Genomic DNA, 15,858 nt, shown 5'->3' on the forward strand with positions numbered 1-15,858 from the left:
CATTCTCTCACTTCATAAAGACATAAACACAGATGAGTCAGCCTTCACGCCTTTCACACTCAGAATCCAACAATGCCTTCCTCATTACTTAATCTCCAAGCAATTCGCCCACCCACATTAAACTCTCTCTCACACACACACACACACAAAAGAACAAAGTCGGATACGTGCCCATGTCAAGGAGTAGGAGTTAAAATCTAATCCAATCTCTAATTAGACTCCCAACTTTGAGTCCTGAACGGAATTAAATTTACTAATCCATCTTTGGATTGGAGATAAGGGTACACAGACGGTCCCAATTAATAATGATTAGGGGCAAAAAGGTAAAGTTTCTCATATTTTGTGGGTATAGATCGGGAACCCGAAGTGGTGCAGTTTCTTTTGGTCTCTCTCTCTCTCTCTCTCTCTCTCTCTCTCTCTCTCCTATTCCTTTTTATGGAGAGTATAAATAATTAATAAAGGCGGATCTGTTTCGTTTCCCCCTCTTCCGAGATGCATCTGTGATCTAATAGGGAGACTCCGCTCGAAAGACTTCTCTTTTTCTCTCGGATCAAAGCAGGAGAGGTGTTCGATCGAAGGCCGAAGAGGAGGAAGAGGAAGAGGAAGACGGAGAAGTGGTGGAGTCTTATCTGGTAAGGATTTGTTGATTCCCTTTTGCTGCAAAGGCGACGACTTTCGAGATCTGGGTCTTTGATGGCGACGATTCATCAAGCGCCGGATCAAATCGGTATGGAAAAGTTACTTCTTTGAATATTTTTGGGGTGCTCGATGCGTGTTCACTGGCTTTGGTATTCTCTTGATTTGGATCCAAGGATTGGTTCTTCTTGCTTGTTTGTATTTCGTTTGTGTTAGATTGGGTTGTTTTGATCTGGGTTTCTTTAGGATTTGGAGTTTATGTGAGGAAAAGACGAGCTTGGCTTGTTTCAGTTTGGTAGAGGTGTGATTTGAGATTTGCGTATGTGTCTGCTTTCATTTGGTTCTCAGATCTTTGTGTGGAAATTAAAGTAAATCTTGTTGCCTTCTTAATATTTTAGAAGCTTTTATTGTAATTGATTGTTTTAGTCGTTCTAAGTAGAATTCTCTTAGATCTCCTCTTGGATCCTTTCTGCTCCCGGTACATTATGTCTAAATAGCTCGTTATTTGTGAAGTTTATTATGAATTCCTGCCTACAGTTGATTTACAATTTTGGTGATCTGAAACTTGGCTGTAATATACTTGAGCAAAGGATTCAGTTCTCTTCCATGGAATATGTTTACTCACACTGTTCTGTTTGTGCTATATTCTGCAAGATGGCGTGGAGATTTGGGTCAATGTACTGCTTTTAAGATTGGATGTCAACTTGATTAAATTTATCCTTTTGTTAAGCTTAGTGTTTCAGAATAAGGAACCTCTAATGGTGGTATGTGAAATGGTCAACCACCACTAGTACTTAATGGAGACAAGGTACTTGAATTTTGAGGAGGCCCTGAGTAGTGGTTCTCTGGATTGATTGCTTAGCGTTAATGGTAATGAGGTTTTGTGGACTTTAAAATTGGTGAGTTGGAAACTCCAAGTCGACAAATAAGACACAAGATAAGCATATGCAAGCAATAGAGTTTAGTGAAGCAAAAAAATAATGGTGGTGCTGGTGTTGATGATTGAAGTGGCTGGTTGACATAGTAGCTTCCCTAAGTTGAGAAATTTGAATAGAGCTTTTAACATTTTTCTCATCTACTAATTGATTAGATTCTTTAACTTCATTATATTTCTTGTCCTACATTTTCTTTTACTTCTTAGGTTACATACTCTTATTGTTGAACTACTGAACTCTCTTAATGTGTTGGAAAACATTGTGAGAGTTGAGCTGTAGATTGCGTAGAGTAATTTCCTGGTAGAATTATTGTCTCCATGAATGTGAAGGAACTTATTTTGAAATGCTTGATCTCATTGGTTCTTCCTTCTTCTTTTTTAGACTCAGTGGAATCACTAGAACCTTCAACATTAGATGTTGAACAGAGAGCTATCAATACTGAGAACTCTAAAGAACAGGTTACCAGTCATTTCTCCCTTAACCTCTTTCCTTTTTAGTTTTTATGAAATTACTAAATCATCAGCTAAGGATAGCTGTTTATTCTTGTGTATCAGCCTCTTTTGGACAAGGATGAGAAAATTATGACGCCTAACATTTCAATTGATTTGAATACTATCAATCTGTCAAGAGATGCCCAAAACCAGGTCAGCTCTTCAGATGGACGTGGAGAACATAATGTTGTCTATCCCCCAAATTTATATGCTCCTCACCCACAAACATTTTTTTATGGAGGTTAGCTTTGGACTTGTTTCTTCTATGTATACTGGTTTTATAAGATTATTCTCTGCAAAGAACTCTTGCATATTCAGTATCACAGCATGTCTGAACCTAATATTTTCCTTACATAGAAAGGTAATTTTTAGTGAATGTCTGTGTACATAAACCTGATCTCTTTATCCACATTAAATAGATTGTGCATATAGAATTAGGTCAAACTTAGTATAGCCTACACAGATATTTCCAAAGCATAATAAATAGATGGATGTATCACCTTTTTGACCATCTTTCTTTCTCGCTTGAAATTACTTACTCTAAAATTTTCCCTTATTTTCAGTTCAGATTCCTTTTTATGTAACAAACCTTTACATATCTCAGCTATTTCCGTCCTTATTCCCTACTAAAAGAAGGCACAAAATTGCTCTTGGGCAATACTTATTTCTTTTTTTCCTTATCCACTTCCATATTTCATCTTTTATCCAGCATTTTCGTCTTCAATTATTCCTCGATCATGGGGCATAATCTTGTAATTCTGTGTGCAGGATATGAGAATCCTACAGGTGAGTGGGAAGAATATCCCCATTTTTTGAACATTGAAGGCTTAGAAGTTGGATCAGCTGTAAGTATCCTCCTTTATCACTTAAATTTTTATCTTTGTCTTCCGGAATCTTCTTTAAATCTTTTCTTATTGAAGGGTGTCTATAATGAGAATCCGCCACTCATGTTCCATACTGGATATGGATACAGTCCTCAGATGCCTTATGGGCCTTATTCTCCGGTTACAACACCTCTACCTTCGGCTAGTGGAGACAACCAGATCTACTCACCTCAGCACTTCCCTTTCTCAGGTCCTTACTACCAGCAATCAGCTCCTCCTAACATTCCGTATCTAAGTTCGCCAACTCCATTATCACAAGGTGATCCAATGATGCCAATTGATCCACAAGGGGCTTTTCTTGCTGATACTTTGAATTCAAGTAACTTGCTTTTCGGGCCAATGTCGGGTTATCATCTACCTTATGGTGCTTTTGGTAGAGGTAGCTTTGCTAGCATTTCTAGTTGCCCTAGTTTTCATGATGTGCGGGAAGGTTTTAATGAAAAATCTATGTTGGTTTTTGGTCAGATTGGTTGAAACCACCAGATGGCACTGGTACGATGACTACATTATCTTCACCTGCAGCTTCACCTCAACCAATTGGTGTATCTGGATCATTTGGACAAAGCATCATACCTCTTGCTTCTGGAATGGTACTCTTATTTCTTTATGTTATTTCATTTGTCTCTAGATTCAAATTAGCATGTCTAGTTCTTTTCCTCTGAATCATTACTTTTTTCCTTCACTAAAAGTGTGTAGCCGGCATGAGATCTAGTCTTTTCTTTTCACCTCAATTATTGTATACTGAACAACAACCGTTCGTCATCCAATGTGTAATGAGGAAATTGACTACAATATTTAGCTGAAGGGAAATTACTATTCTTACTGGAAGATTTATAAGTTTATCTATGACCATTATGCTGTGAATTATTCTGTCACTGTGCAATTTCCTTTAATGTATTCTATCGATGATTTTATTTTAATGCATGATTGTCATCTTGTTTATTATTCTTCTTCAATTCTCTTATACAACTGGCAACCTGCATCATAGATCATGTTCGCACCTCTGTGCTTGCTAAAGTCGAGATGTAGATTTTAAGAATTTTCTTTATTGAGGTGCAAACCTCTGAAAAAAAAGATCAGATTTTATTCTAGTTTTTTTCACTTAGTGTTAACTCCATCCAAGAATCTCATTTCTCATATTTTGGATTTGGCTATCTTGTTTAACTAATGAAGTTTCTGTTGGAGCAATAAATTGTCCATTGGAACTCAATAGTTTAGCTTAAATATTGAGTTCGTATATCTGTTTGCTTAGTTTCCTGCTAATATATTAGAGATTGAAATCAATCAGCTCTAAGAAATAAGAGCACTAAGATCAGCACAAAATATACCTGTTGTTTGCAATTTTAAATTGACAACCTTGTCGTCCCTTTTACTGTACGTTTAAGAATTCACATTTGCCATCTTAACATTGCAATGTAAATTCAGGCTTCTCCACATCAGAGATCTGCTTATGGTTTTGGATCCTCCAATATCTCCTATGATAAAGGGTATCCTCATGGTGGCCTATTCCAGCAGGTCAGCCATGGAGGGCCCATTCCAAGCTTGGGCAATCATGGTCGAGGAGGTCTAATCGTCATTGACAAAGCCAGGAGGCGGGGCAAAGGCAATGCTTTGTTGTGTAGTTGCAACGGATCTCTCGACTTTCTCAATGAACAAAACCGAGGGCCACGTGCTACTAGGCCAAAGAAACAAGCTATAGAACAGAACTCTCCACTGGATAATAAAAATGATAAGCCTTCTGTAGTGGTTGATCGTGATCCCTATAACAGTCCTGACTTTGTTACAGAGTACAAAGATGCCAAGTTCTTCATTATAAAATCATACAGTGAGGATAATGTCCATAAGAGCATTAAGTACAATGTTTGGGCCAGCACTGCCAATGGTAATCGGAAGTTGAATTCAGCTTACCGTGAGGCTAAAGAGAAAGAAGATCCCTGCCCTGTTTTTCTGTTTTTCTCGGTAACTTACAGCCTCTATCTGTACTTTTATTGCAATGCGATTACATTTTTCTTATCTTTAAACCTTATTTTTCTTTAAGTAAAATGAAGTTGTCGTAAGCTTTGCAATATCAATTATGGACAGGTAAATGCCAGTGGACAGTTCTGCGGGGTGGCTGAGATGATTGGGCCTGTTGACTTTGAGAAGAGTGTTGATTATTGGCAGCAAGACAAGTGGACTGGCCAGTTTCCTGTCAAATGGCATATTGTCAAAGATGTCCCCAACAATCTCTTCCGGCATATCATTCTTGAAAACAATGAAAATAAGCCTGTAACCAACAGCAGAGATACTCAGGAGGTAAAACTTGATTTAGTTGAAAGGACATGATGTTACTTATGATTTAGTCATAAAACTAGTATCAGTGATTCGCTGATATATGTAAATATCTTTATTGGGAGGCTATTGTACTTAGTCCATGGTTAACATTATTAAGGCTTGTTATGAGTTTAGTTAGATCCTTATACCAAATTTTGAACTAGCATGCCCATGTAGTTTAGCCTTATACTTGACAGCTAATCAATTGTAGTTGATGGAATTCTTCTTTTATTTACCTCTTATGCCATTAGTTAGATATTTTGATTTTTGAATATATTTTGCTTGTGGAGTTGTGCCTTTTCGTTTTTGTGATCCCCGAGTATATTTACCTTCTCGTTTGGGATGAAACGTGCAGGTGAAACTGGAACAGGGTCTCGAGATGCTTAGTATTTTCAAGAAGCATGAAGCCGACATGTCAATCCTTGAGGACTTCGATTTCTATGAAGAAAGGGAGAAAGCCATGCAGGAGAACAGGGCACGGCAGCAGCAGCTATCCAGTTCTGTAGATAACCAACTGCAGAAGTCTGCCGCTACTCCTGTTGATCTCATAAATCAGATTTCTAAGAACTTTGCTCACAACATCCGGTTGGAAGAAAGCAATAATGCTGACCCATCAAGTGATAGAACTAACTCTGGTAATGCTGCTGATGTTGCTGCTGTTATGCCTGAAGATGCGATAAAGCCTGAGTAACGCAACTGCAAAAGAAAGCAGCTAGAGTGCATGCAAAATCCACACCTTTGGTCAGTTGGAGTTTCTTTTCTCCAGCTTCCCTGTCAAAGGTTGGGAAGAAGCAATTAGTGATTGTTACTGGTAGGATAAAATTCTGGGGCTGCTGATTCAGTTTGTACCATAGATAGGCCTCCGCCGACCCTTGGGCTGTAATTCCCATCCCTCTTGATCCGTTTTTTTTTCTCTTGTTATCATCTTTCTTTTTATTTTATTTCTGTCTTTTTATGATATTCTCTTAGTGGCTAGCCTCAAGGAGAGCTGCATTTTTATGCATGCCTTTGTAAAGTTCCCAGATGGATGGCAGATTAATAAGTTTTTCTCTTCTTCTTAGCTCCAATCCCCGATTTCTTTTCATTTTGTTACATCTCACGTTCAGGTAATTCTGGAGTATTAGTACTGTTTGAGATCCATAATGATAATTGCTCATATTGGTTCTATTGCGATCTAGTATTAGTACAGTTTGTGTTCTTACCTAGTTAGAATGAAAGTACAGTTACGGAAACTTAACAATTGGAAGCAGAATGTTGACCTTTATCCACTGGCACCTTAATCACTATAAAGCTTCACAGAATGATGTGTATTACTGCAAAAAGTATTATTCGTCAAATTCAAATCCCAGCTTAAATTTATTTGCCGAAGACATGGATTGTCATTTCTCCCATGGAAAAGAAGTAAACAAAGTTTAAAGTCTAACGTCACAATACACCAAAAGTTGGGGATCTCCAAGTTATCATGCATTAACAAAATTGACTTGAGAATACATCTCACACACCCCAACACTTAGCAAATATTCAAGATTCTGCAAAGATCAAATTGTCAACACACAGAAGCGGTCATGACATTTTTGCTTCCTCTGGGCCCCTTAGTTGGAAGAGCTCTACAAGATCAAATAAGATGTAGTAGTAAGGGCATTGAGAGAGTAGATATCAATATAATATATCTCATCCACAGAAGTATGTTCACAGAATGTTTCAAAAGCATGAAGTTCGCTAGGCAGTTCGGTGAGCAATTCCAGTATACAAACCACACAAAGTCCATCAAAGTAGTGCAAACAACTTGCATGTTATAAATATCAACAGTCACTGCAGAGTTGTTCCAAAGTGCAATAATTCATAAGTTGCAACAATAGGTCTATTGGATAATTGCATATATCCAGGGCAACTCTGGCCATGAGTTTTCAAACCCGTGCTCAAACTAAGCTAAACTACTGGCGGCAAAATCTCTTGTCTAGTCCTGCTGTGACCTGTTTGTCCCTAACCATTTGCTTCTATTTACTACCATTTGTTTCAGGAGGGCATCTTTCTAGCACGCAGATTCTGTATATACATGAATTCTCTTAAGATCGTATATCCTTGATTAGAGAAAAATTTGAACCTCGCAGAAAATGGATATCTACTAATTTCCTTTATCCTTGGCAATATATGTGACTTTATATAGAGAAATACATAGTGTTGTTTTATTTCTACCATAAAAATTGGTTGTTTATATGTGGAAAACCTAAAGATGTTCCAAAGTCAAAATGAACCATGAAACATAGTGATAACAAGTTAAAGAGTACCTGCATGAAACATCCTCACAAACTTTGCTCAACTTTGATGCAAGATGTGAAATGGAAATACTTTCTACCGAATCGAAGAGTCCCCTGGTAGTGACTTCCTCTACTGCAAATAGGAAATCCTTTTGTGCTCTTGCAGAAAGGAAAAGGTTTCTTGGCCCATGAGAAGAGCTTAAATCCACCACCTAATATACATTATGCACAATTCTGGTTATGTAGTCCTATTTCATCATTAATTAGAAAAGTAACTATATATAGCATTATGACTTAGTCTTTCAACTTTTTGAAATATAAATTGCAACTTAGTTTAAGTGTTGCAACAATTAAAAAGTGAATAGCTCACCTGTTGCAACCAAGATACTGTAGAGTCAAGAAATTTTTGATCTAGAAACCATGTAGCAAGAACTCTCAGAACTTCATTGGCTGTCTCAGGCGATAATCTATCAAGAACAGGTCCAGTCCTATCCATTAACTCAATCACACTAAGTTCATCACCTGAACAGAGGGCCTCCACATATGCAGATTCCATGTCCCCGGCACTAATGAACTCATCAATCATTTTTGAAAAGCCAATCATGATTTCCGACTTTGTGTGCAGGTCACTGTCGTTACTAGCTGAAACAGACAATCGATCCTTCGAATCTCTAGCTCGACTGCTTTTTGAGCTATGAATACTTCGTCCTGAGTTATTTTGAGTTCCCTTAGCTAAAGGACTCCTTTTGACCGCATGATCTCTCCATATTTCAGCTCCTTCCTTTACAGAGGTGCTTGATCTGCCCCTGGAAGATACATTACCCCCACACAGCTTCCCATGTTTTGTATGTGACAATGATTGCTGTTTGTAATCAGCATCAACAGATGACCTAGGCGTGGAGATAGAAAGTCTAGGGGATAAAGAAACACTTTGGTTCTTCAATAGTTTCGAGCTAGGCATGCAAGAAAGGCTTTCGCTTTGGGTAATGCAATGTGCTATTTTGTCTACAGCATGCTCCAAGTTATGCATCTTCGCCCGCACCATTGACAGGTTATCTGCCGAGTTCCCCATGAACAACTGAAATATGTGAATGACAAAATAAAATTAAGAAGGAACTTGAAGCAGTATAAGCGCATTGGTATATTGACTACTTTTATATGTGTATATGTGTGTAGCGTGTATTGGTACTGATATAGAGGGCGAGATGACTGACATGAATTTTTGCAAGAAATACACAATGTTAACGCACCCTGTAGTTCAAGCACGTGTATTTTACATTGGAAAACAAAGTAATCAGATAATCAAAGTATGTTGAACATGTAAGAGCACTAGAGAATTTCATTCACAGCTAAAAAATAGCAATTAGCAAGAATCATTAATATAAGGTGCATAAAGAAGGAAACAAGAATTCTAGAGAAAGCTAAGAGAGAATAAGTGTTAATACAACAAAATGCTTTTTGAAAAAATAGTACAGCCATAAGATCTCTATCAGACTATCATAAGACCCTGATATGATACATATATTAACAGCATAGACTTCAGAAAAATTATTTCTGGATTTTCTTTCTGAGAGTGATTATTCAGGGAAAAGCGATAGACCAAAATATAAACCTTTCTATGTTGCCAAACATTAGATGAATATAACTAGACCTAAACGTCATTTCATACTGATGTCATCATAACACTCTTTATAGAAGCTCATAATTAGAAGGCAATGAAAGAATTCAAAATATATACTAACCGATGTCAATAAAATCATATTATCATATAAATGATGATCTGCCATTGTACCTCTGAAGAGCCAACATCGTCAGAAGTTTAAAAGTGAGAGGATAATTAACTTTACATTTGAATATGCGTGATAATAACATAAGGCAACACAATACATACCTGCAAGAGATCAAGCAAGTTTGCTTGCTTGGTTTCAATCTCTAAGAGTTTCTTTCTGATGAAGGCCAAATCATTCACTGCATGCAGACAACAACTATGCATACCCTCTGAACCCAAGTCTGTGACTGTTGAGTCCAAACTTTTGCGTTCCTGATATCTACAGTGTCCAGATTCAGGCTCCTCAGGCACAAGGATCTCCTTAGTCCCAGTTATGTTTGCTGAATAGTGATCCTCAATGTACTCATGGGTAGCAGTAGTGTGCTTTGTCACATAGCTCTTACTAGATAGATCTGATACAGAGGAGTACTCTGGTTTATCCTCCATACTGCCATAGTCATAGTTAACTTCTACCTTAGATTCTGCTGCTCTTCTTTTGTCATCCTTTGCAATGAAACTCCTGTTAGGTTCCATCAGCTCACCATCAACCAAAGGCATCGAGCAACCCTTTGGTAGTGATATCTTCTTGTGCCAATCATTTGATTTCATGTGGTGTTGATTAGCAACATTATTTGAAGAGGCACTTCTGACAGCTAATGGAGCTCGTTTCTTTGTTGAACAGATAGAATTGCCACTTAGAACAAAAGCAGGGCGAACCATCTTTGAAGATGTATCTCTATATCCGCCATCCCTAACACTTGTAACCTCATGGTAGTCTCCACAAAAATTTTCTGTCACAATGTCAAGAAAAAGAAAATTGGTCAGTAGCATAAATTATAAGCAACAGTCATAGTAACAGAGCATAATAAGTTTGCATATTTGCTTAATATGGATAAGGACAAGGATAATAAAATCAGATATATCCATGTTTAATTTAAATCCATGAAAAATGTGAAACTAATCAACTCTATAGCGTAATACATAAAAGTAAAAGATTTGATATTCTCATAACATAAAAGACAGGCATTATTCTAGTTTTTTGTTATTCTTATTATCTTATTCTAGAAACAAATGATGTAGGAAATATAAATTGATGCCAAACCTTTTGTGGCTGATCCACCTTCTGAAGGTTCAGGAGAGTCAGACCCTGGAAGAGCTTTCCAACATTGGATTGCATGCATGATTGCATCACGCACTGGTTTCACCTATACAATGAAGACACATAATCAATGTAGAAACACAAGCAATATGCAGTCTACCTCTCAGTGTAAACTGACCTTGTCAAATCTGCAGCTCTCAAGGGAGAGGATGCAAGAACTCTTGAAAGACCCCAGCAAGTATCCATTTGTGACAGCTATACTTGCCAAAGCAACACTAGAAGCTCTACGTGTTGTCCAATCATTACTTTTAAGGGCATCCGTTATGCAGGTCAGTGCTGCAGATAAAGCATGCTCCGTAGAAGCGCCTCCAGCCTGAACATGAGGAAAAGGTGGTAATGAGAAATACAAACCACAGGAATGATGAAAAATGGCTGGTGGGCTATCAATGTCTCAACCAGAATGCTCAACTACATGCTTATCTTGTGGCCAAAAGATTGGGAAGGCAATAGGTGGATGAGATACTATCTAAACTACCCTAGGACGTGAAAACTAGAGTGAAGAAGTCTTAATGTATTACCATAGGGATCAGCAGCAATTGTCTCTATCACAATTCACAAGTTACTCCCAGGATAAAATTGAGCTACAAATATGTGATGCACTAAATTGTCCTTGAAAGTTTCAATAATCCACTTCATGCTCTTCTCGTAAAGTAAAACTTAAAGATAGAAGAGAAGGTATTTTCTTCAGCAGCAGTAACCTTTTGATAATCAAGGAATGGATACAGTAAAACTTTGTTTTAGTTCTACAATCCTTGGATGCCGCTTTCCATGTATTGATGCATAGTATGTTTCTGGCATAATTTACTCATATAACCCAAGAAAGAAAATCCAGAATAGTTACCCATAGTTGTTAGCTTACTTGTCTGGGACTTGAGACAAGTCAGACTGAGGCATGTGTAGGCAACGCACTAATCATGTAAGGTAAGGATTTTAAGTTGAAGCCATAACATTTAGAGTGGAAAGGAGGCACATGAAACAACACCAGAGAAGAAGAGAAAGTAGAAAGGGCTGCACCAAAAGTTTGATCATGAACAGGAAAATGGATGTAATCGCAAAATTTTCTCTTTCCTACTTTTGATACTCAAAGTATGCAAATTATCGAGATTGAATCATGTATTTGCTAGAGATATTCTGCTCATAAATTAATAGTTTCTTTCTAATAAATTAGTAGTTGATTCAAATAAAATCTAGTTGATCTGCAATACCAACTTTATCGGTCCATTAGAAGAGTTCCAACATAACCTGGATAATGCTTCTGATCAACTCAATGACTGCAGGCTTTGCCATGAAATGAGGATTTTTGAGCAACTTAACAACACGAGCCAGCATTTGGGCCAGAATTGACGAAGGGTGCTCAGTGCTCTCATCGATAACCTTCCCCAAACACAAAGCTGAACCTGCCTGAACATATCTGTTCTGTTCACCCAAAGCTTCAAAAAGAGGTCTCACCAATGTAACGAAGGCACTGCCACCTCCTTCACCACCAGCACCATAGCTTCTTATGCTCGTAGCCAGAACACCGCATGTTTCCACACAGGCATCCCTAACTACAGAGTCCGGATCCTTGAGACGCTTGACTATACTAGCCACCATTTTCACCATGTAAGGCGTTAACAGGCTTCCATGAAACCTTGCCAAGGTACCCATTAGTTTCACGCATTCCTTCCGCACCGCACTCTTCTGTTCAGAATCGGTGTCAGTTATGCACGAAAGGAACGGTGAAATCATTTCCGGGGCTAAGTTCTCAGCAATCTTCTCCAGCTCCTCCACACCAATCTGATAGGTATCTCGGTCGGCAAGCTTGTTCAACGATAGGACCACTTTATGCTTCATCTCAAACGCCATCCTACCACCTGTCTTTCCCTTCAAATTCATCGCATTGGACCTCATCGCGACGCCTACGTCAAACAAGATCAGATATTGGCTACAGGGAGGCAAAATCCGATCACTCCAACATAAGATTTCCTACTTCAAATCTCCACAGACGGAGCTTGGGATGAACTCTGCCCTCTCAAAGATTACAGTTTGGTGATAAATTTCGGGCACTAATAGAGAAAGAAAATCCTTCCTTCAGGAAGGGACTGGGAAGTAAAGCGACATCAAGAGTTACCATGGAGACCAGATTCAAAATTGCTCCACCCATTATTGATCTCAGATAGATACACAAAAATCAAGTAAGAAGAATAACCAACAAAAACTCAAAATCCCAAACAAAAAAGAACTCAAAACGAAGAATGTGTGCATAAAGATCCTGGCTACTCCCTCCTGCAAGTGCTTCAAATACTTGGGAGATCTCCTCAACGTGAGAAAAAGAAGAGCCCGAGATGGATGGCAGCGTTGAAGGCTTTGAATTCGAATCGACACTGCTTACAAAGTAATCGCAGAACCCAATAGAGAGAGAGGAGAGAGAGAGAGAGAGAGAGAGAGAGAGAGAGAGAGGAGAAGAGGAGAGAGGAGAAGAGAGGAGAGAGGAGAGAGTGAGAGACAAGTGTCTTGGGATATGGTTCTCTTCGCGCTTTTGTGATAAGGGATTCGAAATTCCGAATTGGGGAACGCGTGGACGGCTGGATGGAGTTGGCAAACAGAAAATTAACCATCGGATGGACGAGGCGTGTCCTGCTAAGCTTGTACTGACGTACTGAACGGAGAGGCGATTTCAAATTAAAAGTTAAAATATTACAGTGGCATCCTTAGTTCCATACATGGCTGCAGGAAATTCATACATTAGGTTAGCATAGAATCAAAGGATAAAACGAAGTTGACTTTGTCAACTCCTCAATTCCACTTTTCACGTTGCCATCTTGCCCAACCTCATTTCCGATCACTCCCTCTTCCTCTCACCATGCCATCTATAGCCATCCCTATCCCAACCGCTCCAACCACCAACAACTTCCTCCTCCACCTCTCGCAAACCGCCCGCCATGGCCGACGAAGAGGCCGCGCCGTGGCCTTTCCACCTCCTCACCCTCCTCCTCTCTATCCTCCCCTCTCTACGCCTCTCTCCGGGCGCAGGGGAGTCCGACGTTCTCCTCGTATTCAAGGCGACGCTATCCTCGGGCGGCGGCGACGTGGCGTTACGCGATTGGACCCCTATGTTGAGCCCGTGCAAAGGGAACGCTACGTTATGGACGGGAGTTATCTGCAGCGGTAATGGAACAGTAGTAGGGCTACAACTAGATAACATGAACTTATCCGGCAACTTGAACGTTAAATCCTTAGCCGACCTGCCACAATTGCGGATGTTGAGCTTTGAGAATAATAGCTTCGACGGGGCGATGCCGGAGATCGCGAAGCTACGCGGGATCGAGACGATATACTTGTCGGGGAACCGGTTAACGGGAGAGATACCGGACGGCTCGTTCGCGGAGACGCCGTCGCTGAAGAAGCTTTACTTGTCGCGGAACGACTTCTCGGGGCCGATACCGGCATCGCTTACCGGGCTCTCGAATCTGGTCGAGCTCGGTTTGGAGAAGAATTATTTTGAGGGAGAGATACCGGACTTCCGGCAGCCGGGGCTGGCGGTGGTGAACGTGGCGGATAATAATCTTGAAGGGCCGATTCCGGCAGGGCTTAGCAAGTTTGATGCGAGCATGTTTGCAGGTCAGTTTTAAGTAGTGGAAGCCCTTCAAGAGAAATTAATCTGTTATCATATTACAATTGACCTATATACATATATAGCTAGCCATAAGATGGTATGTTTTAATCTTCTTTTCATTTGTTTAAATGCTTATTTGACAGTGCGTAAAAATAAAATCTTTCAAGATCTCATCGTATGCAGATAAGATTTCAAAATTATAAAATCAATTAAGAGACATCTAAACAGCACCGTGTATACTTCATTAACTGCTTGAATGCTTTAGTTCTTGCACTCCAACTTCATCTCTCTCAACTATATAGATAACAAGAATCTTTGTGGTCCACCGCTCGACGTCGCCTGCAGTTCACCGCCACCGCCGTCATCGTCAATGACGAAGATGCCGTACGCCCTGCTAATCGACATCTTGGTGATATCCATCGTAGTGCTACTAATCACCATATGCATCCTCACAATCCTTCTCTGCCATCACCGCCGCCACCGACAAAAAGAGACCATAGAGGCCGCCGATGTTCTCGAACAGGGCGCGGTCGCCCGCCACGCCTCGGGCCCCAAGAAAGCAGCAAAGGAAGTAGGGCATGCAAAGCTAGTGTTTGTAAGGGATGAAAAGCGAAGGTTTGAACTGGAGGACTTGCTTATGGCCTCAGCTGAAGTGCTGGGCAGTGGAAACTTTGGGTCTTCCTACAAGACCGCCGTGTTCGACGGCGGTGGCACCATCGTCGTCAAGAAGTTCAAGAAGATGAATGGGGTGGGTAGCGAGGAGTTCCAGGAACATATGAGGAGGTTGGGGAAGTTATCTCACCCCAACCTGTTGCCTTTGGTGGCATATTTGTACAAGAAGGAAGAGAAGCTACTGATCTCTGACTACATCCCCAGTGGGAGTTTGGCTCATATGTTGCATGGTAAAGCCTCCGAGTCTTTGCATCTCATGAATCAATGGAATGGCATGGCATAAATTTGAAGCTTGTTACTAGATAATCAGTTGACTAACCCACAGGTAACCGCGGGTCAAACCTTTTGCCGCTCGACTGGCCGGCACGCCTGAAGGTGATCAAAGGCATAGCAAGAGGACTATCCTTCCTGTACCGCGAGTTCCCGACGTTATTGATCCCCCACGGCCACCTCAAGTCCTCGAACGTCCTCCTCGACGCCTCCTTCGCGCCAATACTGACGGACTACTCCCTCGCGCCGGTGATGAACCAGTCGCACGCCTCGCAGGTCATGGTGGCCTTCAAATCCCCTGAGTGCGCTCAAGTGCATGGCAAGCCATGCAGGAAGAGTGATGTATGGAGCTTTGGCATACTAATTCTAGAGATATTAACCGGGGAATTTCCCACCACCTATCTCCGAAAGGGGCCGGCCGGCGCCGATTTGGCGAGCTGGGTGCAGTCAGTTGTGGGAGAGGAGAGGAATGGTGAGGTGTTCGATGCTGAGATGAAGAGGAGTAAGAATGGAGAAGGGGAGATGTTGAAGTTATTGCATATTGCACTTGAATGCTGTGAGGCAGATGTGGAGAAGAGGTGGGAGTTGGATGTAGCAGTCCGGAAGATTGAAGAGTTGAGAGAAAGAGAGAGTGATGAAAAGTATACTTCATACGTTAGTGAGAAAGAGGGAGGGTATTATTCATCGCATTCACAGGCGATGGCTGGTGACGAGCTTTCTATCTAGTTTGAGGTGCCTAAAGTGGTAGAGTGATAAAAAGAACATAGGATTTTCTTTTTCTTTTTCTTTTTCTTTTTTTTTCTTTTCTTGCAACCACGTAATTTTTTTTCTACATTTTGTTGTTAGGCCAAAAATGGATTTATAATAAAGTTTATCA

General features: G+C 40.3%; 3 protein-coding genes across 4 annotated transcripts; 2 read left to right on the plus strand and 1 right to left on the minus strand.

Moving 5' to 3' along the window:
• The first annotated feature begins 421 nt into the window (after positions 1 to 421).
• On the plus strand, positions 422 to 6,319 carry LOC140770079 (YTH domain-containing protein ECT2-like). 2 transcript variants are annotated; one of them, XM_073111068.1, is made up of 9 exons: positions 422 to 727; positions 1,953 to 2,029; positions 2,126 to 2,303; positions 2,831 to 2,907; positions 2,983 to 3,205; positions 3,412 to 3,536; positions 4,372 to 4,905; positions 5,029 to 5,241; positions 5,615 to 6,319. In XM_073111068.1, exons 1-9 carry the CDS (start codon positions 694 to 696, stop codon positions 5,948 to 5,950), a joined length of 1,797 nt encoding a protein of 598 aa, XP_072967169.1. In that variant the 5' UTR covers positions 422 to 693; the 3' UTR covers positions 5,951 to 6,319. The 2 variants fall into 2 exon arrangements, with proteins under 2 accessions (XP_072967169.1, XP_072967168.1); XM_073111067.1 differs by having other exon boundaries at positions 423 to 727; positions 2,983 to 3,325.
• A 271-nt stretch (positions 6,320 to 6,590) lies between these two features.
• LOC140771231 (TORTIFOLIA1-like protein 2) lies at positions 6,591 to 12,854 on the minus strand. The gene is made up of 7 exons (XM_073112682.1): positions 11,687 to 12,854; positions 10,563 to 10,757; positions 10,388 to 10,490; positions 9,409 to 10,076; positions 7,888 to 8,595; positions 7,548 to 7,729; positions 6,591 to 6,866 (listed from the first exon to the last, which is right to left on the minus strand). The coding sequence occupies exons 1-7, from the start codon at positions 12,332 to 12,334 to the stop codon at positions 6,806 to 6,808; spliced, it is 2,565 nt and encodes an 854-aa protein (XP_072968783.1). The 5' UTR covers positions 12,335 to 12,854; the 3' UTR covers positions 6,591 to 6,805.
• Positions 12,855 to 13,334: 480 nt separating this feature from the next.
• LOC140771232 (pollen receptor-like kinase 4) lies at positions 13,335 to 15,819 on the plus strand. Its single transcript, XM_073112683.1, has 3 exons — positions 13,335 to 14,044; positions 14,342 to 14,941; positions 15,037 to 15,819. Exons 1-3 carry the CDS (start codon positions 13,366 to 13,368, stop codon positions 15,705 to 15,707), a joined length of 1,950 nt encoding a protein of 649 aa, XP_072968784.1. The 5' UTR covers positions 13,335 to 13,365; the 3' UTR covers positions 15,708 to 15,819.
• The last annotated feature ends 39 nt before the right edge of the window (positions 15,820 to 15,858 follow it).

Source organism: Typha angustifolia, chromosome 11 (genome assembly GCF_048772165.1).
Source record: "Typha angustifolia cultivar Huaian chromosome 11, ASM4877216v1, whole genome shotgun sequence".
NCBI lineage: Eukaryota > Viridiplantae > Streptophyta > Magnoliopsida > Poales > Typhaceae > Typha > Typha angustifolia.

Coding starts and splice junctions, on each gene's coding strand:
- LOC140770079 (XM_073111067.1), top strand. CDS start 694: ATGGCGACGATTCATCAAGCGCCGGATCAAATCG. Junction 2,030..2,125: donor CTGAGAACTCTAAAGAACAG/GTTACCAGTCAT, acceptor CTTGTGTATCAG/CCTCTTTTGGACAAGGATGA. Junction 2,304..2,830: donor ACAAACATTTTTTTATGGAG/GTTAGCTTTGGA, acceptor TTCTGTGTGCAG/GATATGAGAATCCTACAGGT.
- LOC140771231 (XM_073112682.1), bottom strand. CDS start 12,334: ATGAGGTCCAATGCGATGAATTTGAAGGGAAAGACAGGTGGTAGGATG. Junction 10,491..10,562: donor AGAGCTGCAGATTTGACAAG/GTCAGTTTACAC, acceptor TTCATTGTATAG/GTGAAACCAGTGCGTGATGC. Junction 7,730..7,887: donor CAGTATCTTGGTTGCAACAG/GTGAGCTATTCA, acceptor AATGTATATTAG/GTGGTGGATTTAAGCTCTTC.
- LOC140771232 (XM_073112683.1), top strand. CDS start 13,366: ATGGCCGACGAAGAGGCCGCGCCGTGGCCTTTCCACCTCCTCACCCTC. Junction 14,045..14,341: donor TGATGCGAGCATGTTTGCAG/GTCAGTTTTAAG, acceptor TCAACTATATAG/ATAACAAGAATCTTTGTGGT. Junction 14,942..15,036: donor TTTGGCTCATATGTTGCATG/GTAAAGCCTCCG, acceptor ACTAACCCACAG/GTAACCGCGGGTCAAACCTT.